At 52.8% G+C, this 26,298-nt stretch overlaps 1 protein-coding gene across 1 annotated transcript; it reads left to right on the top strand.

Annotated features, from left to right (window-relative positions):
* Positions 1-4,348: 4,348 nt before the first annotated feature.
* Positions 4,349-25,606, top strand: YWHAG (tyrosine 3-monooxygenase/tryptophan 5-monooxygenase activation protein gamma). The gene is made up of 2 exons (XM_058037825.1): positions 4,349-4,597; positions 22,153-25,606. The coding sequence occupies exons 1-2, from the start codon at positions 4,511-4,513 to the stop codon at positions 22,807-22,809; spliced, it is 744 nt and encodes a 247-aa protein (XP_057893808.1). The 5' UTR covers positions 4,349-4,510; the 3' UTR covers positions 22,810-25,606.
* The last annotated feature ends 692 nt before the right edge of the window (positions 25,607-26,298 follow it).

Genomic DNA, 26,298 nt, shown 5'->3' on the forward strand with positions numbered 1-26,298 from the left:
TGTCCCTTGCTGCCACACAGCCAGGCTCAGGGCAGCATGGGGGAAAGGGGCCAGGGTGCCACAACATTGGCGTGGTGGGGACAGTCTGGCCCAGTAAGGGGTCAGACAGGGAGGACATGAGGGCACCACTGTCCTGCAACCTCAGGGAAGGGGACACTGAAGCCAGAGGTTTCCTCAGCTTGTTTTTCCACCAACACAACTGCAAGAGTCACCAAAGTGCTCCCCTGGGCAGGCAGCCCCTCCTCAGGGCAATCCAAGCAGCAGCTGCCTGGGCAGGGGGAGCTGGGGGGAGCACCCAGCCCTGGGGTGTGCAGGAGCCTGGGCAGGATCCTGGGGATGGAACCCATCCAAACCCCCACAGCAGCCCTGGGAAATGCCACCCTGTGTCCCCTGGCCTTCACAGCTTTGCCACCCACCAGCTGAAGACACCAAGCAGTCAGGTCACTGTTGGTGTGGCAGATGTGCTAGTGTCACCTGTGGTGACAACTCCTGGTGTGGGGACAGGCTGGGACACCTGCACCATGCATCTCCCATGCTGGGCATCTCCTCCCCTGGGCATCTCCCATGCTGGGCATCCCCTTCCCTTGGCATCTCCTCCCCTGGGCATCTCCTTCCCTGAGCATCCCCTTCCCTTGGCATCCCCTTCCCTCAGCATCCCCTTCCCTCAGCATCCCCTTCCCTCAGCATCCCCTTCTCTTGGCATCTCCTTCCCTGGGCATCCCCTTCCCTTGGCATCTCCTTCCCTGAGCATCCCATTCCCTGGACATCCCCTTCCCTGGGCATCCCCTTCCCTGAGCATCCCCTTCCCTGGGCATCCCCTTCCCTTGGCATCCCCTTCCCTGGGCATCCCCTTCCCTCAGCATCCCCTTCTCTTGGCATCCCCTTCCCTGGGCATCCCCTTCCCTGGGCATCCCCTTCCCTGGGCATCTCCCTGGCTCCAAGCAGGCAGACATGGAGGGACAAGGCACAAGGCTAGGGCCACATGACTGTTGTTCTCCTGCTGGAAGTGAGGGGTGAGGATTTCTGGATCCATTTTCAGAGCAGTCAGCAGCTCAGCCAAGCAAACTCCAAGTCACAGAGAATTTCCTGCCTCCCCTCACGGTGTCACAAGGCATTGACAAGACGTAGCAGGGAAAGCAAGAAAATGCAAAGAGAAAGACTCTTCTTCCAGGCCACAGGAATTAACAAAGTGGCACATCTGAAGGCAGAGAAGTATTTTTAATCCCACAGGCAGAATCCAGGTTATTAGGTTTTTCTGGGACATCTGCAGAACAGACCCACATCCTTTGGGTCATTGTGATTTCCCAACACAGCAGCTGCCCCAGCCTCTCACTGAGGGTTGTTTGCAGGCACCAGAGGTGGGAAAAGGGGATTTTGTGATGTCCAGCCAGGTAACACCTCCAGCTGCCCATGCTACCCACCAGAACCTTCTAACCTGGCACCAAACCTTCACCCCACTGCTGCCCAGGCTGTGCAGGAGAGGAATTAAATGTTGTGAGGGGGGTTGATTTATTCATCAGAGCTCAAAAAAGGGGGCTGGATTCACTGCAGATAAATATTACAGCCAGATTTGCTACTCTGAAGAATTTACAGCATCATGAATATCCTGTTCTGACCTGTGATGGGGAAGGAAATCATCTGCGTTGGGAAGTGTATTTATGGCTCTGGTGCTCTGACAGAAATAAATCAGTATTTGCTCGTTTTGGGGCAAAAACAGGGTCACTGTAAATCAGCAGAGTCGGGCTGGCTGAGAATGTGCCAGGTTTATGGAAAATACTAGATAAGATTCCAAAGGTTTGTATGGAGGGGCAACAGTTTTTATTAGAACTGTTGATATATTTGGAGAAATCAGGGGATCTTCCAGGTGCAAAAGCACTTCTTCAGGTCTGGGCTTGTGTTCAATATTGTCCAGGAGAACCCAGGAATTGTACCCAAGGGATAATATTATTTATTTCCCGAGTTAGAGGATGCATATATCCAGCCCAAATGCAGTAGGATCACCCAAAAGGGGATGAATCTGCTCTCATTCATTCATTCACAGATCTGAGCGTGCTTGGCTTGGCTGATACCCACAGATACCTTCAGATTACTGATAAGAAAGAGCAGAAAAATTAATTTGGGAACCAAACTCCTTTATAATTCTCTTGAATTCTGCACTTTTTTTTTACTCAAACCCTGTCCCAAAACTGGCGCCAGGCTGAAAACAACGCAGAGCTGCGCGGTGGGAGCTCTCCGGAGCCCCCAGGGGAGGGTGAATGAGCCTTTATCAGGGCAGAGGAATAAACTGCCCTTGTCTGAGGGATCTCTCCTCGGGATGGCCGGGCAGTAAACAAAGGCTGGGCACAAACAAAGGCTGTTCTCACCCCGAGCCACGTGCGCTGCTGCGGGGTGTGAGGGAGGAGACAGCCGCTGGTTTCTGCAGAGGAAACGGAGAGGATCCGGCCGTGTTTAGCGGAGTGGGGGGGATTTCTTCTGCCCTCGGAAGCTGTAAACAAACAAAGGAGGATTTTGTGCCGCACAAATCCAGGCGATGCCGTCCTCTGCTCTTCGCAGAGCAGTGCTGAACCCACAAGAAAATCTTGGCCCAAAAGGGTGTTGCTCACCACCAGCAGCATTCCCAAACCAGTTTGTTTGGGTTCTGGACAGCCACAGCAGTGCCCTGAGGATACTGGCACGTCCCAGTGCCACTCAGGCTTCCTGTGAGGTTTCAGAAGGAAACCACAGGGCACAGGGGGATGGCTGAGCTCATCCCCACACATCCCAAAGCACCTGTGCAGGGACAGTGGCTTTGGGAAGGGCCAGGGACATGTGGCACACGAAATACGGTATTTATCTGTGCATCAGCGCTGCCTGGCTCTCTCCAAGCAGGATACAGTGCTTCCATTGGGATCACTCTGTTTACCAGAGCCCTTTCCTTTCTGCCAGTGCCACAGCATCCTCTCAGCACCACTTTATGCAGAGGGTTTTCAGGAAAACAGGATCCATTAAAGCCTTTCATTCCTCCCAGTGCTGTAGCCTCCTCTCAGCATCACTTTATCCATAGATTTTTTAGGAAAGTAGGATGTCTTACAACTCCCAGTGGCTCTCCCCACGGCTGGAGCAGACATGTTTTCATCCTATGAGTTATCCATGAGTGACTGCCCAAGGTGGCTGTCACTGTCCAGCGTTGATCTCCAGTGGGAATGCTCTCCTCTGTGGATCAGCACCTGGCCATGGTGGGAAAAAGGGGGCAGGGGAAAGCAGGGGACGTCACCCCAAGATGTGTCACCATGACCTGGCCCAGCAGTGCCACAGTGACACCAGGCACAGCAACACCCGCAGGGTCTCCATGGGGGAATGGTGCGTGGGCTGCGAGTGGGTTTTGAGTGGATCAGGATTTTCAGTGGGATCTGGTTGTGAGCGGGCATGGATTGTGAGTGGGTTTGGACAGTGGGTTCAGGGTGTATGATCAGGCTGTGAGTGGGTCGGGCCTTGAGTGCAACCATGCTGTGCATGGCTCCAGGCTCTGAGACCAGACTGTGGGTGGCTCCAAGCTGTGAGTGCCCGTGGGCTCCGAGTGGGCACAGACCGTGTGTGGGCTCTGAGTGGGCCTGGATTATGAGTGGGCACGGGCCGTGTGTGCCATGTGTGGGCTCTCGGTGGGCCTGGGTTTTGAGTGGGCACGGCGAGGACAGCCCGTGTGTGCCATGTGGGCTCTGAGTGGGCACAGGCTGTGTGTGGGCTCTCCATGGGCCCGTGGGCTCTCAGTGGGCACAGGCCGTGTGTGGGCTCTCGGTGGGCTCTCCATGGCCCTGGGCTATGACTGGGCACGGTGAGGACGGGCCGTGTGCGGGCTCTGAGCGGGCCTGGGCAGTGACTGAGCCCGCTCTGTGGCGAGCCCAGCCTGCTGCTGTGCCCGGGCCGCGGCAGCGTCCCCGCCCTGAGCGCGTCCATGCTGGAACGGCTCCCGGGCCGCGAGCGGGACCAGGCTGGGAGTGTCCCTGCCCCGCGTGGGCCCGTGCCCGGCGCTATCCCCCGGCTCCATCCCGAGGGCCGCCCGTCCCACGGCGCCTCCCGAACCCCCCCTCGCCCTCCCGGCGCGGCCGCGCCCTCCGCGGCCCACCCGGGCCGGGCTCCGGTGAATCAGCACAGGCGGGGCCCAGGGGGGCCAGGGGCCGGTGCCTTGGCGCGGGGCACGATGGGAGATGTAGTTCTGAGAGGAAAGGCTGGGCTGAATGAACTCAGCGCCGTTTGCCCATCCTTAGGACTTCAACTCCCGTCGTGCTCCGCGGGCAGGGGGGTGGGCGGGGCAGCGGCGGAGGGGCGGGGCGGGGCGGGGCGCGCGCAGGGGGGTTGTGGTGGCCCGCGGCGCGCGCACAGCACCGGGCGCAGCCGCCGCCGCCGCCTCAGCCGCAGCAGCGCCGAGACCGCCGCGCCCTCCTCGTCCTCCTCTTCCTCCTCCTTCCTCCTCCTTCTCCTCCTCCCGGAGCCCGCAGCCTCCTCGCCCCTCTCCCCCCCGGACCCCGCGAAGATGGTGGACCGCGAGCAGCTGGTGCAGAAGGCCCGGCTGGCCGAGCAAGCCGAGCGATACGACGACATGGCGGCCGCCATGAAGAACGTGAGTCCCGTCCCGCGGCCGTCGCGCTCTCCGCACACACACACACAGACACACACGCACACCTTCCTCCTCCTCCTGCCCCGCTGGGGCCGCCCTCCCCTCGCCCTTCCCGCGTGTTCCCCGCGGTGGGTGGTGGGCTCGGCCGGGGGGGCCGCGGGGGTGTCAGGGCCCCGCTCCCTCGCCCTCCGACACCCCCGGCTGAGTCCCGTTCCCGCCGCTCTTCCCCATCCAGGGCTACTTTGCTTTCTCCCGACCCCCGTCCCTGCCCTAGAGCCCCCCACGCATCCTTTGCCCTGCAGTGGGGCCCCCACCCAGCCCCACGCATCCTGCTCCTCCGCCCTAGAGCCCCTTTCCACATCTTTCTCCTGCTCTGGGGCTCGCATCCAGCCCCACACATCGCTCTCTCCTGCCCTAAACCTTCCCCCGCATCCTCTCCCTTATTCCGGGGCCCCCACCCAGTCGCGCACATCCCCTTTTCTGCCCTAGAGCCGCCCCCCATCCTCCCCTGCTCCAAACCCCCGCGCTGTGCCCTGCTGCCCCCATGCAGCCCCACGCATCCCCCTCCGCTGCCCTGGGGCACCCCCACATCCTCCCCTCTGCCTCGGGGCTCGCTGCCTCCGCAGCCCTGCAGCCCCCCGCATCCCCCCACATCCCCTTCCAGCCGCATTTCTGCTCTCCCCTCTCGCCAGGCCCCCTCCCGTGCCCCCTCCCCGCCCTGCCTGAGCGTGGCGGGGCACAGGAGCCAGGCGGGGCTGCCCGGGGGGGTCACACCGGCTCGGGGCCCCGGGGGGCGAGGCAGGGGGGGACCCGGTGTGGGGAGGGGGGGGCTCGTTCACATCTATCCCCGCTGCCGAAACATCGCCCCGTGCATCCCTTCCCACGCGTGGTGTGGCGTGTGCCCCTGACCCCAAAGATCGGCAGCCCTTTCACTGTCAAAGCTCTTTATTTTTACTGCTCTTGGTTGGAGATTTATGAATTGAGTCATGTTGTATTCATTTCACGCTCTTAAAATAAAGACTCTGCATATAGCAGGCTGATCTGATTTGTGACACTGAACGCTCCCCTTCAATACTGACATTTTGACAATATAAGAAGGGAAAAAAAAACATATCTCTGATCTGATCTTGCAAACAAAGCAATCGTGGGAGGCAGGATCAAGTCATTCCAGAAGATTCTGCATTTGTCATATTGCAGAGAGGCTAGACTGGGTGGAGGGAGGGAGGGGGTGCTTTAAAGGGGAAAACTGTTCTTTATGTTTGTCTTCTTAGTCAGGTCTGAACCTTTGCTGTGAGCTGGGGTGTCCTCCCCGGCTGATGAAAAGTGAATGCCGATCTGGGAATGTCGCAGTCTGCCGTGGGTGCAGCGCTGTTTGCCCATATTGCACCATTTTGTCAATAACCTTGCATTTATCAAACAGACAAAACTGTCACAGCCCGAGCCCGGGGAGGGAGGAGATGTCTTATCAAGGAATGAAATACGGATAATCGGAACGAGATATTATCACATTAACCCAGCCGGGCTGTCCCTCTGCTGCACCATGGCTTTTATACCATTTTCTGATGGCGGCATCTATTCATTTTAAAGCAAAGCCTGCTGTGTGAGCAGATCCTACAGCTCATTTCCTACGGATAATGCAGCCGCCGTGACAAAGCCAGCAGGGATATGCCCGGGACTCACAGCCGCGTTGCTCTGTGAATTTCTCTTAGCCTGCTTCCCCGGGCTGGCTGCTCGATCCCCAGGTGCTGTTTAGAGCTCCTATGTGTGATTTTTCCTTACGGGCCCTGGTGAAACAGTAACCCGGGCTAACGCCTCTTATCAGCTGCCGGGTAGCTTGGCCGTAAGGAACGATCCCCAGCGGGAGCGCTGGCTGCCGCCTCCCTTCAGCAGCAAACAAAAGGCAGAGCTTTGTTCTTCCTTTCAGCACGGCGCTGCCCCGGGAGCTCCGGCACGGCCGGTGCGGCGGCCACGGCCGTGTCGCAGCCGTGTCCCAGCCGGTTATCCCCGTGCGCTGCCCAGCCCCCAGCCCCGGTTGTGCGGGAGGCTGATGACCTCGCACTCATTTCCGTAGCAACGCCTAGTGATGTCATATGCCATGGTCCAAGCTGCAATGCACCCAGGCGGTAGCAGAGAGCATGCGGGCTGCGCCTAGCGAAGGTGATGCAGAGCCGTCCTGCCCTCCAAACCTAGCCCTGCCTGGCGCCCTGCTGAGAAGTGCTGCGTGGTTCTCCTTTCAGACCTGTGGTGCCAGTGATGGGCATTAAAGAGGCTCCTTTCCCAGCAGCTTCATCTCACCCGTGCGTTTTGGCGGCTGCCTCACATGGGTTGTTCAGCCTCAGCCCTGTGTGCTTGGGAACCTGTGCTGAATGGCTGTGTTAATGGTTTAAAATGGAAATGGTGTGCTGAGCTTCTTGCTGTCTGCTGATTCATCTAGGGGTGTCTGGGCTGGCAATGGTTTCTCAAAAATAATATTTATATCTAATAACTTCTACTTCCTTCCTTCTTGCAAGTGCTAGCTGCCAGTGCCCCTATTTGAAGGAGCAGGATTGCTCCTTCAGCCCCCAAAAGGGACAGGTTTACTGGGGGGTCTCTGAAAACAGCAGATGATCCCTCACCTAGCAGAGGGAGCAGAAGGTGATGCCACACCCAGGAAGGGTGCAGGGCTGGGCCCATCGATCCAGGATATGTCTACATGACCTTGGTCATGTCCCTTGTCACCTCAGTGCTGTCTGGGGGTGCCATCAGCCCTATCAGCTGCTGGGGGACAGGAAAGCTCTCTGCTGGTCCCCAGTGTGGTCAGACATTGGCCTTGGGCTTGCTTGCTGGAGTTTCACTTCCCACAGTGCTGGTGGTTGGAGCAAGATGCATTTTTGTCTGGTTGAGCTTCAGGAAGAGCTTTGGTGTCAGAGCTCATGCCAGGGCTGGGGATCAATATCCATTAGTGGTGCTGCTGCTGGAGGCTTTCCGGAGGTGGGAGCCCTGCCAAGCCCCTGGCCAGCCCTGCCCAGGGAGCTCAGCACGTGCCTCCCCACAGACCTTACATGGAGGGGATGTGCAGGTGAATGAACAAAATGATTGCAATAACCTATGGAGGAAATCAGTCATCTTTTCAAAGTGTGTGGGGAAAATTACTGCACTGCACCTATGGGTGGTGTAGGTTGGGGTGTCCCCTGTGAGGGGAGCAGTGCTCGACTTTGGGGGCTGTGGCTGTGCTGCATGCAAGGACCACCAGGTGTGGGTGTGAAGGGGGGACAGTTGGAGGTGCTGGGAAGCAGATGGCTGCTCCAAGCTTCAGACAGCACAGCTTGGTGAAGTAAATGGCCATTGTGGGTGGAGGAGGAGCGTGAGGATGGGGGATTGCAGGCCCTCCTGGCACAGGGTTTGTGGGCTTCTCCTGTGATGGTCACCAGCTGGGCAGGTTATCATCCCCCACATCAGTTATCAGTGCTGATAGCAGGGCTTCACACAGACAAGCAGGCTCACCCTTGGAAGAAGGGGCAGTAACACCAATCCAGCCTGTCTGGAGAGTCCCCAGGAAGCAGAGCAGGGATGATTAGCTGCTTTCTGCTCGCAGTGTGCACAGACAAAAGGGTGGTGAAGGTGGAAAGGCTTCTCCAGGAGGAGTGCTGGGCAGGCCATCTGTGATGGTGGGAGGGGACCAAGGAGTGCGAGCTGCTGTAGTAGCACTTCCCAGGGGGGCTGGGGGTGGCTTTGCAGAGCCATTCCCAGTGCTGAGGTGGATGGGTGCAGTCATTAGCTGTTGGCATCCCATGGCAGCACTGATGCTCTTGTGCAGGCACACTGAATGGTGCCCAGCCTCAGGGTGCCTGCAGGGCACTGGGGGACTGCAGTGGTGCTGGGGATTGCAGACAGCCTCACTCCTGAGCAGGGCTTCCTTCCTGGAGGTGCATGGGCTCAGCACAGGGTGGTGACTGTCAGGGGCTCCTGTCCTTCTGACCTTGTAGAGGTTCACAGTGTGGGGTTCTCTCTGTGTGACTCAGCCCTGGGACCTCGTGGCCATAGCCTGAGTCACATCTGCTCCTAAGCCACACATAGGTATCAGTGAAGACCCTCTGTGGTGGCTGCAGTGGACACTGCTCACAGTAACTGGGAGTCTTCAGCACATCAAGCTCTTGAAAATTCCTCTTTGAGCTCCTGTGAGTTCTTATTTAGTCCATTTAGGAAGAGTCACTGACTTACAGGATCATGCTGGGTTTCTTAGTTGGCCAGATGTACAATCCAAGGTGGATTGGACCCAAAATATCTCTTCTTGAACTAAACAAAAATGAAATTGAGACTATGATGGAGAATATAGCAGCTGAGTACATAGAAACAGTAAAACTTGAGCAAGGGCTCTCCATGAACCCCTGGATTATTTGGGTTTATCCAGTAGATCTATTGGATGATGTCTAACCATGAAAATGCAAAAAGATTGGTGGGAGTTGTCTTGATTTATTAATTTTTTTTCAACCACCTTTATTTGCTGCTTCTTGTGTGGGATCATAAGATGGCTGGTTCACAGGAGATTTAATTGCTTTAGTACACCAAGTAAACTTCATAATGTCAGTTGATAAAGTCAGTCTGCCCCAGCTGTGTTCATCAGCTGATCCCAAAGTTGCTCTGGAATAAACTGCTTGGACAATGATGATGTGTGCTTGGGCTTGCTGGAATACTTTAGGGACAACCACAGAACTTCAGCTCCAGAAATGTTTCCTGGGTTGAAAACTCCAGCATCTAGGGACCTACACACTGTTCCTGGAACCTGGATGATGTCTTTGACATCCTCTTAGTGGTTCTCATGGATGTTCTGGATGGTGCTTTCAGGAGGGTTATCCACATAACTGTGGTGTATCCCTCTTCCTCCTGCAGCTGAGATTTGGTTTTTGATCAGGGAGATGAAAAACACGGTCCTACCTCAGCTTCTGCAGCTGGTAGAATTAAGCTTTTCCTTAATTTGAGGATCCCCACCATACTTGTTCCCCTTCTTCATGTGTGTTACTGAACCACTTTTCTGGTACCTGGCCAGTAGCATCAGTGCTGCTCAGGAGCATGCTCAGCTTGGCCTTGCAAGGAGGAATAAACAGCCTCAGCCTTGCTAAGCTTCAGATCAGGGAGCTGGGGTAAAAGTGACCTGATGGACCCCATTCACCTATGGGGGGCCTGGGTCACAATGACCCCAAGGTCACAATCCTAAGGACAAGGATTTTTCAAAGCCTGATATTTCTCCTGCCTTTGCAGGCTTGGAGCTGAGCATTGGATCTGTTAGCTGTGGCTCTTGAGGACAGGGGGAGAAGCATGGCTCAGGATGCAGCTGATGGAGCAGGGGCTGGGGAGGAGAGTGGTACCCATGACCCCACATCTGGAGAAAACTCCACGGATGGTGACACATCTGGCAGGGCCTAATGCACCAAGTCCATCACTGAAATCCTGAGCTTCTATTTGGAGCAGCTTCATGCACAGAACTTGTGTGCAGGGGTACATATTTAAGAAAAAAAGAATCCAAGCTTTTGTGAGTCCCACCTGCTAGTGCTTGAGTAACCAGCTGCTTTTTGGGAGGTGGCTTTGTCTGAGCTCAGACGTGTCCTTGGATGTGGAGCACTGCTGAACTTGTTGGTGCTGCTTTTTCCTTGGCAGAGGTGTGCTGGGAGCTCAGTTCAGTCTGACTGTCAGACTAGTTCAGACCAGAGCTGGCTGCTCCTGTCCCAGCCAAGCACCAGGCTGTTCAGAGGCATTGGAAAATGCCTCCAGTCTGACCTGAGGGAGCTTTTCCTCAGGTGGGTCAGTGCCTGGGGCATTTGGTGCTCTGCCTTGTGCTTCTGTACCCTGTTCAGCCTCCTGAGCTGCCAGCAGAAGGTGAATGCAAATTACAATAACTGCAGGCCAAAGCACAGTGGAACAGCATTTGTCTGGCTTCCCATTGACAGCCTTGATGGGATCCAGGCATCCTCTCCACCTGACTGTGGCAGAGCTGGGAGGCAGGGCTGAGGTTGTGCTGCACCCTCAGTGCTTCCAGGCCTTCTCCTAGGCTCCAGTGCTCTGCATCTCATGACAGATTTTTCCAAAGGAGGAGTATTTTCATGACAGATTTTTCCAAAGGAGGAGTATTTTCATGGCAGATTTTTCCAAAGGAGGAGTATTTTTGTGCTAACTGGTTTGGAGCCAGCTTAGACCTTCTTTCCTTTGCTGGTCAAGTCTTTGTCTTTTCCTTCTGGAAAGCTGAAAGCCTTCAACCAGCTCTTTACTGGACAGGTAACTAACCTAACTGGTCCTTAGCTGAGGTTTTGTTCCCCAAGGGTTAGATGCACATGAGAAATGGCAACTGGCATTTCTGGAAAATGTCTGGGAAGCAAAAACTGAGTGAAAACATAAGTAATGACTCGATTTGACTGGTGATGGTCACTGCTTTGCAGTGATAGCCTGGAAACCAGCTAAAACAAAGGGAAGTAGCAATGGATTGGTCACTGTGCTGGATTTTGGGTGGCTTTGTCTGTCAGCCTCTGAAACCTTTGGCTTGTCTTGGAGAAGCAGGCCAGATAAATGGTGGTGGCTGGTTTTTATGCTGGTGGCATTGAGATAAAACATTTTGCCATGGCTGCTGGCTGCCAGGCTCTGCCTGTGCTTCTGCCAGTGCAGCTTTTGGTCATGGAAGGTGGGGAAACTCTTCTTTCCTCATGCAAATAAAATGGCTTTGTGGGAATGTTTTTCCCCCTGGCTGTTTGATCTAATGAGCAAAGTCCTTCCTCCCAGCCTAAAATGAAGGAAAGTGGCAACAAAATGACTTTCATTCTGCTGTTTAAATTTATTTCTTTTTTTAAGTAAGAGGTCTGACTGCTTCAGCATCCAGATGTCAAGATGTGGGATTCCCTCCCGTGGCTCTGGGGGAGGAGCTCAGCAGTGGGATGGCTTGGTCCATCTTTTCTGAATGCACAATGATGTGAGGCTGAGCTGCTGCATCTTTCTGGTCCCTTCTGTGGGTTAGAGCCCTTGGAGCTGCTGGGGCTGGTAAATCAAAAGGGTTGATCTTCACCCTGGAGTCTCATGCTGGTTATCTTGGTATAATCTGGAAAAGCTCAGAAATGGTAAATTCTGGAAAATGGAGCTGAAATTATGAGGCAGCAATTCTTGTGCTGCAGGGAACACTGACAAGACTGTCTCTCAAAAGCAAAGCCTTCGTGTAGCTGGTGAAACAAAAGCCTTTGTCTGCCTATTTAAGGGCAAACTTCCCCCAGTTTGAGGTTTTTCTCTGCTAACCCAGATTTAGTCACATCTCAGGCATGACCCAGTACACGCTCAATTAGATATTAAACAAACCTGATTTTTGGCCCCAAGCTAATGATCCAGTGACCAGGGGCAGTGCATTAGTTAATTGCAGCAGGAGAGTAACTAGAGAATGATGGCGTGAGATTCCCTTAAAGTGATCCCCAGATTAGGGATTAGAGTACTTAATGTTTTTCTTTCTGTGAAGGAGCTGTTGGAATTGAGTCCGTGTATGGGTGTTGGAGGCAGCTGTGCTTGGACGAGCCCAAGTCTGCAGGGATTCCAAGTGCAAACCATTCCTTAATTGTTTGCAAATTCCCTCTGATCTCTCTAGATGGGTTGGCTTGCTTGGGATGTGTCTTTGCTTACGTACCCAGCAAAGCTGCTTGGCGTGTCAGGGTGCTTGTGACTCCTCTCTAAGATGGTTTCAGCAAGGCTCTAGAAAAACACCAGTGGGAAGGCTGAGCCCCGGTGCTAACGAGGCTGCTGATGGACACGTTGTTTGGACAGTTGTGCTCAGCAGCCTCAGGTTTATTCATAGTAGGTGGAGAAGCTGTTGCTGTGCCATGTGCTAACAGACACGCTCAGCAATTGCTGTAGGAGATCTCTAATGCCTTTTACAAGTGAATGGGAACTTGGGGGAGATTAACAGCCTTTGATTTACACCCAGCTGGGGCAGGCCTTGGAGCTTTGCCTGTTTATGCTGTTGGGCTTTGTTACATGGGGTGAATATTTCATTATCTGGGAGCTTGGCTTCTTGTGTTCGGTGGTGTCAAGATGATGTTGGCACCTCAGGGGTTCTGTCACCTGTGATGAACTGAGATCAAATCTGTGGTGGGAGTTCCTTGGGCTTCAGAAGAGGATGGGAGGGGATGGCTGCAACCCGGAGAGGGGAGTTAAACAGTTGGATCTAGGATAGTGACCCTCCTTGTAATTTAAAATCAGTTACAGTGCTCCAGAAAGCTGCCAGAGCAAAAACTTGACTTTCTTCTTTTCTGCAAGTTCATTTAAGAAATTAAATAAAATTGTCTTTGCTAGAGATGTGTAAGATCAAGCCTGAAATCCCTGAAGCAGTGGGAGGGTAAAGTACATCTGGAGGGATAATCACCTTACTCACTGATGTAGAAATTAAACCTATCGTGGAGCTGGCATGCAGGAATCCACCTGGGTGTTCTGGGAAGTCTCTTGCTTAATCTGGTAAAACATGTTTGAGACAGCAAGGAACTGCTGGATCTGCAGACCAAGAGACCTAGAGCAAAAATCTTGTTTTTAATATTTCCAGAATCTTACCTTGATGTGCAACAACCAGGTGTTCCCAAAGAGTTTGTGGGAGTGACCTGGAGCAGCTAAAAATCGTACATGCTCACTGCAGGGAGCTTTGCATGGCTGCAGCTTCTCCCATTTCACCCTTTGGAGCAGCAGCTTGCAGCTGCCATGGCAGCAGTGCCATGCCAAAGGAAGCCATGCCAGCAGGCAGGAATTGCTCAGTGAGCAGGAGCAGGCTCTGCCAGCAACCAGATCCTGCTCTCAGCCTTGAGGTGGCCTGCCCATGGCACAGCATCCCTTCTCTCTTGGCTCAGCTGGGTAGAGGTCGTGGGCACAGGCAGTTTTTGAGCCCCTGATTAAGGACAGGGCCTGGCACTTGATGCTCTGGGGAGGATTTGATGATCTGGTGGCAGGATTCTTCCTGCCTGGCACTGGGGCTGGAGGTGAGCAGGAAAGCACTAAGATCTGAGCCAGATTAGTACCCTTGGAAGCTGTGAGGTAAATCTTTAAGCAGCTAATGCTCCCAGCAGCACTAAACACCCTCCCCACATGAAACTTGGTGCATTTATCTAGAGTCTCTGAAATCTGTCTGGCTTGGGTTTGTTTTACCATGAATTGGAAAGAAAAAAAACATCTTCCTCTGCATGGACCAAGTCTTAAGACTCTAGAAATGTCCAGTGGCCATCCTGTGAATGGCTGCTTCAGCTCAAAGGCATGTGAGCAGGTGGAATCTTCTGAGGAATAATTTTTAAACAGAAATTAAAAACCCCTAAGTCTTTAAACTCTTCAGAAATGTTTCAGAGGAAAGAACTGCAGTTACTCTTGAAGAGCTCTTCAGCTCTCACCTGGAAAAGCTTAATGCAGCCCAGAAGAGCCTATAGCAACCATGAATTGTCATTCTCCTTCCAGAAGGATCAACGGATCAACTCTGAGCTCCTGAAACTTGCTGTGAGCTCCAGGGGCACATCTGAGCTCTCACAGCAGTGGCACGCTGTGGCACTGGGCTTCCACGTGCTTGGCAGAGAGCTTGGAGACCAGGCTGTCAGCAGGGAGCAGAGCAGATAATCCGAGGCAGGAGAGCTCCCCAAGCTGTTGGGTGATGGAGAAGGGTGGTGCTGATCCTGTGCTGCTGCTGAGGCACTCCCAGCACGCAGCAGTGGGCAGATGATGCTGCCAGCCTGCCATATCCTGGGGAAGGAATAGCTTGGCATCCCTTCTGTTGCTTTGTGGTTAGCAGGCAAAGGTGCTGGTGTCCCATCTGCCAGGGACAGTGTGATGAGCCCTGAGTGACAATCCCCTCAAATGCTGGGGCTGATGTGCTTGGGCTTGCTGCTCTCTCCATCTGGTGGCTGGGAGGCACTAGGCCAACAGAGGTCAGTCATTTTCCCTGAGAGTTTTTAATGAGCACGAGGCAGGTAATGGCAGCAAGATGCTGAAACGAGTTGTCCTCCAGCCAGTTTTCATCTTGTTTAATAGCCTGTCAGTAAGGCTAATGGGAATCAGGGTGTTAATAAGGAAAACAAGAAAACTTGAGCATAATTCCTTCCTGGCTCAAAAGCACATGCTGGCTAGAGGAGCAGCTCTCTGTGACAGGACTGTGCAATGCTAACTCAGAAATGGTTTGTAGCTCCTTGAACATTTGTTTGTACAACACTTGAACATACACAAAGCTGGGAGGCCAAAGTTTTTCTTTCCAGTTGGTGACTGGGATGTGTCTGGGCTGCTCTCTGTCTACAATAGCCATGGCAGGCAGATGCTCCCTCATGTTTGCCTTATCTCGAGCTGCAGAAGAAGTTAGGGACACAAATCAGTGGCACCCAGGTGTTCTGCAGTGGAAAGAAACCCAGAGTCATTATCCCAAGTGCTGGGACTGCAGTGCTGCAGATAAGGGCTGGGACACAAAATGGAGCAGCTCAGAGCTCTGCTGCTCTTACTGCTGTTCTCACCGTGGCTCCCTTCAACCTTTCACGTGCAAGAATGACCCAAGCAGCTGAAATTTGCTTTTTCTCCAACTGAAATCCATGACAGCCACACTGAAACTGGAGCAGGAGGTCTGCAGGCTCCAAGGACTGATCAAACCTGAATGCAGTGCAATCACATGCAGTTATTAAGCTACAAAGGCCAATAAAATAAATGAGCTCTTGGTTTCCACATCTCCCAGTTTGAAGACTTTGTCTTGGGAGGTTCAAAGTCGCCTTAAGTAATAAAGGCTGCAGAGTGGGATGAAAGCTGCTGTTAAGTGTAGGAACATGCAGAAATCCTAATTGATGTCTGGAGCACCTGAGTAGCCTCTGAGATGCAGTTGGGCTGCAAGCAATAAACAGTTCTCTGCAGACACTGGTCCTTGAGGCACTGGGAGCAATTTGAAATGTAATGGCAGAGCCAGAACCATCCCATGTGCCCTCAGCTGCTGTCCTGTGATGTGAAGTGGCCCTGCCAGCTTAGAAAACAGGAACTGGTAGAGGATTATTCATAGTGAAACAGGCAGAGGAGAAGGCAGTGGGGAACTTGTGTCTGCCCACAGCCTGCACGTGCCTTTTTTTGGTCTTGTGTGGGATGAGAGGAAGGGTTTGACCTACAGCCCAAAGCCCCCCTGGCCACACTGAGTTAAAACATGAGCAAGGGACAGCAGAAGGGGTCAGCAAGGAGAGAAGCAGTTGTGGTGTGACTTCCACTTTGGAAGTGTGACATGGGGGCGAAGGCAAGGCAACAGGGAAAGGAACCCAAACCAATCTGGGAACATTTTAGATTTAGGTCTGGTTTAACACACGCCTACTTCACCAAAGTAGGACAGTGCTTAAGAAAAGCATCTTTGCCACTGCTGTGATGGAGTTGTAGGACAGCTCACTCTGGTGCTTGGGGAGAGGCTGCTCTTGGGGAGGTTGAGTGGCATCGAGTCGTGACTCTCACCAGGCTGCTGGCTAATGGTGACAGTTTCATGTGCTTGAGAGCAGCCATTTCTTCAAGCTGGGGCGAGCTGGGGACAGGAAAAAACAGGCAGTCTGTCTGTCATGACCTTCCAAAATGACACACTCGGGCTGCTAAAGGTGGTCCTGACACAGAATCATTAAGGTTGGAAAAGACTTCCAAGGTTACAGAGTCCAACCTTTAACCAGTCACCACCTTGTCAGCCAGAGCAGAGCACTCAGTGCCATGTCCAGTCATTTCCTCAATGCTTCAGGGATGGGGGCTCCACCAGCTCCCTGGGCAGCCCCTTCTGATGTCTGAGAACCTTTTCTGTGAAGAAATTCTTCCTGAACCTGCCCTGGCACAGCCTGAGGCCGTGTCCTCTTGTCCCTGCTCATCGGTGGTGGGGTCCCAGCATGTGACAGCAGCTGGAGATGGGAGGAGGTGACATGTCTGCAGGTGTTGTGACCTTTTTCAGCTCCTTGAGCCTGGAGGGGCTGTGTGCTGGGTGCTCCCCTTGCCAGTGGCTACAGAGCAAGAAGGAATTTCAGTGGTCAGAACATCATTTCAAAAAATGAAACACAGAAGAAGACCTTCAGGCCAGAGCTCACACTAACAAGCTGCATGTGAAGGAAAACAAGGCACTTGCTGGGGTTTGTGTGGAGAGATAACAAATTTAATTCCATGGTGCAGGAGCTGTAGATAGAACAGGAAGCACGAGTGCTGAAGGGGAGATGGATGTTGTGTATCCTGGTGGGAGAGGAGCTCTGATGATCTTTAAAAGCTTTTCTCAGTGAACAGTTTGAAGTTCTCATGGCTGTCTCTGTCTCTCCAGGAAAGCTTCACTCTTTTGTAGCTGTCTGATGTCCTGAAGGACTCGGATTCTCTTTTAAGCAATAAGAAGAGCAAGTATTGAGGTTTATAACATGGGTTAAACTGTCAGATGTTGATGGTATTCCCCAGGGAAGGATCTCTGGGTCCTGTCAGCTTGCCAGTGCTGTCTGCTTTAAGATAAGACATCAAAGCCAGGCAGAAGCTGTAAATGGGTGGGCACTTAATTATCAAACTAAGTGAAAAGTGTGCAAGAATAAACAGGTAGAGCTAAGTCCTGTGATGGATCTTCACTGCAGTCACTGAAGGGACCTCAAAAACAGTAATTTCCTGATGTATACTCAGACCTACTCCTGCAAGGTGAGAAGTGGAGGATGGGAGTCCTGGAAAAAGCCCCTAACCAACCTAACTTGCTGTTCTGTGGGAGCAAACCTTCCCCGTGGGTCTCACCAAAGCCTGTTAATCAGGATACTTCAGAAAGCAGGTGCTGTAGAAGCACCCCTTGGGCTTTTGGGGTTTACATACCTTGGCATCAGGCACAGGTAAAGTTCTGCTTGTTCCCTGGCTTCTCCTCAAGAGGCTGAAGCTTGCCTGGCTGCAATGTGATCCTTGGGCATGCCAGGAGCCTGCCAGGTTTTGGGCAGGGTGCTGAGTCAGAGCTCCAGCTGTAGTGGAGAAATCAGGAAAACCTTCTCAGACACGGTGCTGCCTCTGCAGTGCTTTGTTGCAAATCAGAGGGCTTGGATTGGTACAAGCCTCTGGTCTCCCAAGCAGTATAAACCCTAAACCTCCAGTAATTTTTGTCCAGTGGGAACTCAGGGAGTTTCCCCATGGCTTAAGGGCCCTGGAGTCTGGTGGTGCAGACACTGTGCCATCAGAGAGCTGGTGGGACTGGAACTGGCAGTGTCCAGCTTGGTGATGGAAGTGCCTGGCAGCCTGGACTGCTCCCTGCACTCCCTGCCTAGGTGTCCTTGTGCAGTCTGCTCCTGGCAGCTGTGTTCTTTTTTTTTTTTTTTTTTTTTTTTTTCCAGAATAGCTAGAAGAGTTTCCTGTATCAAGTTTCCACCATTGGATCAGATCTTTGTCCTTGGCTGTTTGTGCCACATCCAGGACTTGACACTGCATCTCCTGCCCCTCTCCCTGGTCTGCATGAGCACAGGAGGGAGATGAGGCTGGGCAGTTACTGGGGTTTGCAGAGCAAATTCTGCTGTTCCCTGCTGGCAGCCAGGGAAGTAAAACTCCAAACTGAACTTCCCAAAGAGCAGGTAGACTGCAGCCAGGGCCTGATGGCTTTGTGCTCCTGCCAAGCCCTCCTAATGCCAAGCTAGGATTTTCCTTTGGCCATTTGAAATCTCTGACTCCATGTAACAGTGCTGGAAATGGCATCAGGGGACCTGATCCCTTCTTTGGGGAGGTGAAACCCCTTCAGGGTCTGAGTTAAGGGGGGTGGTTCTGCCCTTCCATGATGTGACTGCTGCAGTGTGATTCAGGCCTGATGCAGGACATTGCCTTATTTGATGTTCAATCAGAAGCATTCCGTGCAATGCTACAAACTCAGTATATCAGAACCTGCTGTTTAGCCAGTGGCTTGGTTGAACTCACTTTGTTTCTGTATCCTGCAGTGTAAGAAAAAAACAAACAGCATTTGTTTGGCCAGCACAGGCTGCAGAGAAGGCACAGCCCCACGTGTATGTGACAGGCTGGTGCAGGGGTGTTGGAGCAGTTTCTGCTGGAGATGGGCACTGGTGCAGTATTGGAAAAGGCTCCCAATATTCCCAGTTAGATTGTGCCTGGGCCAGTCTGACCCTCGCTGCCGGGCCAAAGGCAGCAGCTGTGGTGTGTCACCCCAGAGATACCTTGGCTTGCTGGAGATTGCAGCTGGGCACTGAACAAGTCCAGGCTTGTTAGGAACCCCGTTTACCTCAGGAGGAATGGCTTCAGGCGATGGTGAAGAGAAAAAGGAGAGGATTCTGCTGGAGGGTTTAATGTCCAGAGGTTCATTCCATGGTTACAGAGGTCTGAACGTGAGGAGCTGCTCCAACAGAATCGGCCGCATGGTCTGATCACCTTTTAAGCTCAGGGACAGGGGGAGGGGAGGTACAGGTGAGCACCAACCAGGTGAGAGGGGCAGGGTCTCAGGGGAAGATGACACCCAGACAGGCCAATGACCTCTGGGCATAGGGGCATCCTTTGAACTTGACCAACCTTGCTGGAATGTTAAACTTGATTGACAGGACTCACTCAGCATGGGGGCAAGGGGGAAGGGAGAGAGGCATAGGCACACCTGGGGGAATGACCTGGAAGGCCAAAATGGGACATTACAGCACACCACAACACTGCAGTGCTGTGGAAGAGCAGAGTGGCAGTGACTGCACAGTCTGGGGTGTGCAGGGGGCTGTGCCAGGAAATGCCAGCACAGGCAGGAGGGCACCATCTCTGGGAGACAGAGATGTCCTCAAAGGCAGCTGAACCTGGGATAAATATTTGCTGCCTTTTTCTGACTGACAAGGCAGCTCAGTGTAGCCTGCTGTCTGATACCTTGTGTCCTGGGCATCTTGCATTTTCTTCCTGCTGGGAATGCAAGAGCCAGATGGTTTTCTGTTCTTCCTCCCTCAGCTCAATTGCAAACTGAAATGTGTGGGACTGCAGCCTCTCCCCTCTCCTGCTGCTGAGGGCCGTGGTCCTTGTCCCCACCCTTGTCACATCTTGGCCATGTCTCTGCAGTGCTCCTTCCTGGGAGTCTGGGTCTTGCTAGGAAGCAGTGACATGGTTAACAAGGCTCCTTTCCTGCTTTTACAAGTTCCCTGTGAGCTCCCTAGGGGAATCTGCTGTCTCCACAGGTGTACCTTCCATCTGTCAGCCAGTTTGTTGAAAGGATTTTGACAGGCGACTTTCCTCCGTAATCCTTAATAGCTTCGAATTTAAAATGTTTATGGCAAAGCTAATCCCACGAAACTCCCTGTAGTTTTGATAAATCTGTCCTCCAGCAAGACTCTTCTGGTGAGAGGAGGTAAATCTACTTCTTCCTGCAGTGATAAATATCTGCAGACTTGGCTGTGGGGCACCTGCTTGTTCCTCACTTCAGAACTGGTGTCTCCTCTCAGGGAGCATCTTGCTAGAAGCAAAATTTCATCTGGTGATCAATCTCCACAACCCCTGTCATGACAGAAAACTCTTGGAGTCAGTGAGTTTCTTGTATGGCTGTTGGTGTTGGACACTCCATTTACAGCTGGAGGAGAATAACTCAGGCTGGGATTTCTGGATGCTTCTATTTCCAAATCCCTCACTCAAAGCAGGGCAGCTTAGGTGGGATAAGCCCCCAGGTAACCTGATGGAGTCTTTGGTATCTCTTAGGACAGACAACCCAGAAGCTCTGGGGCAGGGGCACACCTTGGTTGTGCTCCCAAAGATGTCTTTAACCCACAGAATCATTACTGTGGTTTGTGTGGGAGTCATTGAGAGGGAAGAACAAAGGGAGGCATTCTGTAAAACTGCAGAGCAGAGACCTCAGCACAGCAGGCAGGCTGGAGGCAGTGTAGCAGTGTCTCACCACGGGTATTTGGGCTCGTTGTGGTTGGGCCCTGCTGCAGGAAGCAGGATATCACAGGGACCCCAGGGCCTTGTGGTTAAACTGCCACCGTTGTCTTGGCCAGGACAGGGGTGTGAGGGTTGGCCTGGCACTGGGAGCTGGGAGCGGCATCGCTGCCCTGCTTACCTTGGGCGGGAGCACTGGCAGCTGCCCTGGCACCCTGCTCTGTGCTCTTTGTCCTGTGCCACTGGCAGCTGCTGATAGTCCCAGGAGATCCTGCCCTCATTTGTGTGACTCCCATTCCCTGCTCCCTCGCTGTCTCTCGCCCTGCAGCAGAAGCAGCTGTGCTGGTTTGCACAGCAAGACCCTCTTCCATCTGGAAAAGGGTCTGCTGTTCCTGTGCCAGGCTCTGGAGCATCCTGTGGAGCAGCACAGATGCACACAGCAGCAGGGGTGGGAGTGCAGGCTCTGCTTGCTGCCTCTGCCTTGAGGGAAAGGGCTGGAGGGGGTCTGATCAGAGACTCTGCTTGCTGTGAGGGAAGCAGGCTTAGCTGTGGCCTGGTTTTGGGAGGAGACATCAGCCAGAGCATGGCTGAAGAGCTGCAGGAGGAGTGGATGTTCTGGAATGTGCAGGTCAATATGGTGTGAGCAACTGTGAGTCATTCAAGGCCATTCAAATGAGGTCCTGGCTGGGCCTTTGGCCTCCTGCTCCCCACCATAAATGTGGTTATCTGGGCCCAGAGCAAACCTTGTCCTTACACATCCTTGTGAAAGTGACTCAGTGTTTGCAGAAGCCTTTCACATCCAAACCATTACCTAATCCTTTACTGCCCTGAGGTGGCTCACAGGTTCCTGCTTTGGTGGCCTGATTGCCAGGTGGCTGTGCCCAGGGTGTGTCCTGGGGGAAAGGGGGCAGTGGCCGTGCCCAGGCTCAGAGTGGCACTTGGCAGCTGTAACCAGCCCGGGGAGCAGCCATGTGCAGCTGCTGTGTGGTGTCCTGTCTGCTGCAAGGGCTCCTCCTGCTCCTTCCAGGTCGTGGGAAGCTGGTGCAGCCTTGGCCAAAGCTGCTGCCTGGGAGGCTCCAGGCAGTGATGGTGTTGTGGGAGCTGGAATGGGATTATTGTGATACCAAGTGGTGCTTCCCAGGTTTCTGAGGGAGCTCTGTGCTCATCATCTCCGTAATCCCTTTGTGGTTTTTGTGGTGCATGAGGCAGGTAACAGTGTTAACCTCAGTGAGGAAAACCCAGTGTGGGGGATTTCCCCTTCACCTTGTGAGCTTTTAATTGTGAGCTTGTAATTGTGCTATCTCAGAGATCCTTTGGGTGTCTCTGAAGCTTGTGGGAAGTGGAAAAGCTGAACACCCTGTAGCTTGGGTGGTGTTAACCATGCAGGTAGCTCATAACCCTGGACCATCTCCTCCCTCTTGCTTTGACTGTCCCTCTCCCCTGCATCGCCAGCTCTCATCCTGCAGGTGAAAGGCATCTCTTTCCTAGAAGACTTTTCTTGTTCTGGAAGATGCTGATCTCTCAAATAAAACCCAAGGCCTGCTCCTTTTGTTGTGGGTCTGGAGCACAGCATGATTTCCCATCTGGCTCCTGCTGGGATGGGAGCAGAGGCAGAGCTGGATGACAGAGCAGGACTTTGGAGCTGACTGCCTCCTCCTGCCTCTCTCTAGAGACACACAGGAACACCCAAAGGAGCGATGGGGATATCAGAAGGCCGGGGCTTAACCCAAACGTCTCTTTTCTCTCCCCCTCTCTCCACACAGGTGACGGAGCTGAACGAGCCCCTGTCCAACGAAGAGAGGAACCTGCTGTCCGTGGCCTACAAGAACGTGGTGGGGGCGCGGCGCTCGTCCTGGCGAGTCATCAGCAGCATCGAGCAGAAGACCTCTGCAGATGGCAACGAGAAGAAGATCGAGATGGTCCGCGCCTACCGCGAGAAGATCGAGAAGGAGCTGGAAGCCGTGTGCCAGGATGTGCTGAGCCTGCTGGACAACTACCTGATCAAGAACTGCAGCGAGACGCAGTACGAGAGCAAAGTCTTCTACCTGAAGATGAAAGGGGACTATTACCGCTACCTGGCCGAGGTGGCCACCGGCGAGAAGAGGGCGACCGTGGTGGAGTCTTCGGAGAAGGCCTATAGCGAAGCCCACGAGATCAGCAAGGAGCACATGCAGCCCACCCACCCCATCCGGCTCGGGCTGGCCCTTAACTACTCGGTTTTCTACTACGAGATCCAGAACGCGCCGGAGCAGGCCTGCCACCTGGCCAAGACGGCCTTCGACGACGCCATCGCCGAGCTGGACACCCTCAACGAGGACTCCTACAAGGACTCAACGCTCATCATGCAGCTCCTCCGCGACAACCTAACGCTCTGGACGAGCGATCAGCAAGACGACGACGGCGGAGAAGGCAACAACTAGACCCCCCCGATGGACTGGCAGCCGCACGCTGATGCTAACTACTGCAGTCTTTATTTTTTTCCCACGAGTGGGGGGGGGTCCGGGGTGGGGGAGGGAAAGGGAGGGGACACCTTCCCAGGGAGGCCCCCCACAACCTGTCTTTGATTGCCTCGTTGACATTTTTGCCAAAACACCACTAGTGGAAGTCAGGCTGGCTGTGCTGGTATGGAATAGCAGCCTCACTGGCATATGGACTGTTCTGTAGATTATTAATACAAGTGGAGCTGTCTTTAATTTAACTTTATTGCTAGAAATAAAAAAAAAAAAAAGGGTTTTAAGACGAATTTGCGTGGATGGAATGGCCCTCATTTGGAAGGAAAGCAACGCAAAAACATTTGGATAAAAAAAAAAAAAAAGGGAGTTCTGTGGTTCCAGTAAGGCTTCGAGCGTTTGTTTCCGCAGCCCAGGTGCCGTGTGCCCGCACCACGTCGCGGGGCCTCTCTCTGCAGCTCTGCCTGCAAATCCCCAAATTGAGAAGGAATTAAAAATAAACCAACAAAACTAAAGAATTTGGGGCTTGCAAAGCCCTGGGATTTAGGCCATCCAATCTTTATTTTTTTTTCCTTTTTTTTTCCTTTTTTTTTCTTTTTTTTTTTTTTTGGTTGAGATATTTATTAGGGTAGCTTACAGTATTAACACTAAATTGCAGTTTACAGTATTTCTACATTACAGCCATATGACATCAAGCCTTTGATTGTCTGTTTTTCTTTCTTTTGCTAGTTCTTTTGGCTTGCCTTCCTGAGCAGTCCTCGCCTGTGGACTGGCTTTAGCTATTCTGTGTCGCCCAAGGCAAGAAGACCGCCCGCCCCAGGAACATCAAAGCTGCTCTAGTTTTTTGGTCAACAGCTTAACAGGTGCTTGGCTAGCGGCTGTTTCAACTATTTTAAGTCCACAGCAAAAGGTTTAAGAACTTAATTAGACAAAGGGGGAAGTGTTTAAACTTAAAAAAAAAAAAATGCCACTTAAATAAAAAACAATAAAAAAATATTAAAAAAAAAAGAGCATTCAGGTCTGTATGTCATGTACTGTGTTTGGTATTTCAAAAGACCATCCTGATTTAAGGTGCCACAGCTGCTTCCTCAGGGATTGCACTGCCATTTCACTCTGCCTGACTTTCTCCCACTGTACCATGAGGTTTGTCAGCAGATCTCCAGCACCCAGGCTCCCTTGTTTGTCACCAGGGAAGCCGGGTGCGTTTTCCTTTCTCCTGGGGAAGCTTGTGGTGTAATGAGTGAACTTCAGGAGCTTAGACTCTAATTTGGTAGAGAAATTCCTCAAGGGAAGAGCTACAATCATAGACATTTCTGTCCACCATCGGGAGCCCAGGAACTTAGTTCTCTTCTTAGCAAAATCTTTTCTCAGTCTGTCTGATCCGACCGGGGGTGGGAGTTGGGGCATCTGAATTGCTTAGCAGGTACTACTTACCCCATTTTGAGTAAGTTTAGCTTTAATTTTGATTTTTTTCCATGGTCGTTGGAGGTTCAGTGCTGTTCCCTGCAGCGCTTCCCCAGCGCCGCGCAGCGCGGAGAACCCGCGCTCGTGCTTTGATTCAATCCTTACCGCGATTCTGAGATTCTGACGCTGATTTGGAACCAGGCTTTCCCCGGCCCTTGCGAGAGCCAGCCCGGCACGTGGTGAGGCACACACGGCACTGCTGGGGCACGGACATGGCCCCGGGAGCGCCCCAGCCCGGCTTGGCTCGGTTTGGTTTGGTTTGGTTTGGTTTGGGTCAGGCTCCCCCTGCTCCGAGTGCCCCGCAGGAATTGGGGGCGCAGCACCCCAGGGTGAGGGTGTGCGGTGCCGCTGTGTGCCGGGACCGGGAGATGCTTTAGGCTTTCCCTCTCATCCACCCCCGTGTCCCGTGAGCAGTGTTGTCCCAGCTGTATAATTGGAAGTGATTTACTGGAATTACAAAACTTATCTTCTTTTTTTTTTTTTTTTTTTTTAATGGTTTTTTTTCCCAAAATAATTACTACTCTTTTTGGCTTTTTGCTCTGGCTGCTTTAGGAAACTTATGCAGGAGAGATGGCACAAGAGGGCTAAAAACGGAGTGGGGGTCAGGGACTTGATTTTTAAGCAGCTTGAATGGTTTCTTTCATTTTTTAAGAGATGCACTTGCCTATGATACTGTCTCTCCAGTGAAATGATTACTGCTCCATTACTCTATTGATACAATATTGTGCATGCTAGTGTCGTATTTCTATACAGTAGCTTGAAATTTATTAACTTATACTGTAGATGTTATGTATTCCTATGACAAAATAGTCTTCAAAAATTTTTTAAAGTTTTTTAATTTATTTTTCTTTCCTTTTTTTTTTTCGGGGGTAAAGTTTGCTCTACCAAATAGTGATCGTAACAAACTGATCTGTTATGGATGTTGCTATAGTGACATGCAATTATATATGATTTTGTTTTTAAAAAGGAAAAAAAAAAGCAAAAGAAAACACCAGTGTTAGCTTAATCTTAATGTCTGGTGTTCGTCATGGTGAAATTATAACTATTACAGTGTAGGAGAACAATGACTGTGTTCTTTGAATGAGCCTTTGTTTGTGCTTTTTGTCATGTTATGCAGTGAACTATTTTTAAGGTCTAATCAGTGATTATTTTTCCAACTCCGTGTTTCTGTAAGGAATTATTTCACACACGGACCATTCTTAGCAGTTTTTCCTCAGTGATGGAATATCATGAATGTGAGTCATTATGTAGCCGTCGTACATTGAGCAAATAAACTTACAGATCTGACGTCAGCGCTGCTTAATTGTTATCGCCTTGTCTCGACTTTCTGGGGGGCTCGGGGGGCTCGGGGACAGCCCGGGCTCTGCTCCTGGGGCAGCGCTGAGGATCCGCGGCCTCCTCAGGCTTCGGGCTCCTCCCGGGGCGGGGAGGGGTCGGGAGGGGCTGGGTGGCTCCTTCCCCACCCCGGTCCTTCCCCACCCCCGTCCTTCCTTCCCCACCCCGGTCCCTTCCCCACCCCCGTCCTTCCTTCCCCACCTCCGTCCCTTTCCCATTTCCGTCCCTTCCCCACCTCCGTCCTTCCCCACCTCCGTCCTTCCTTCCCCACCTCCGTCCCTTCCCCACCCCCGTCCCTCTCCACCCCCGTCCTTCCTTCCCCACCTCCGTCCCTTCCCCACCTCCGTCCCTTCCCCACCTCCGTCCTTCCTTCCCCACCCCCGTCCCTTCCCCACCTCCGTCCCTTCCCCACCCCGCTCCTTCCCCACCCCGGTCCTTCCCCACCCCCGTCCCTCTCCACCCCCGTCCTTTCCCCACCCCGGTCCTTCCCCACCTCCGTCCCTTCCCGACGCTTTTCCGCTCGCAGCCACACGCTCGGTGACTCACGCTGTAAAAATATTCCCCTCCCCGCCAAGCTATAAACAGAAAATGCGCCTTGACTCAGCGCCCTGCGAGGGATCGGGGCTGCAGCACCCGCCCCAGCCACGGCAAGGGCTGCGA

The sequence above is a fragment of the Melospiza georgiana genome, chromosome 19 (assembly GCF_028018845.1).
Source record: "Melospiza georgiana isolate bMelGeo1 chromosome 19, bMelGeo1.pri, whole genome shotgun sequence".
Lineage (NCBI taxonomy): Eukaryota > Metazoa > Chordata > Aves > Passeriformes > Passerellidae > Melospiza > Melospiza georgiana.

Excerpts from the sequence above, each read along its gene's own strand:
- YWHAG (XM_058037825.1), top strand. The coding sequence starts at position 4,511 with ATGGTGGACCGCGAGCAGCTGGTGCAGAAGGCCCGGCTGGCCGAGCAA. Across the intron at positions 4,598-22,152 it reads TGGCGGCCGCCATGAAGAAC|GTGACGGAGCTGAACGAGCC; the intron begins GTGAGTCCCGTC and ends CTCTCCACACAG.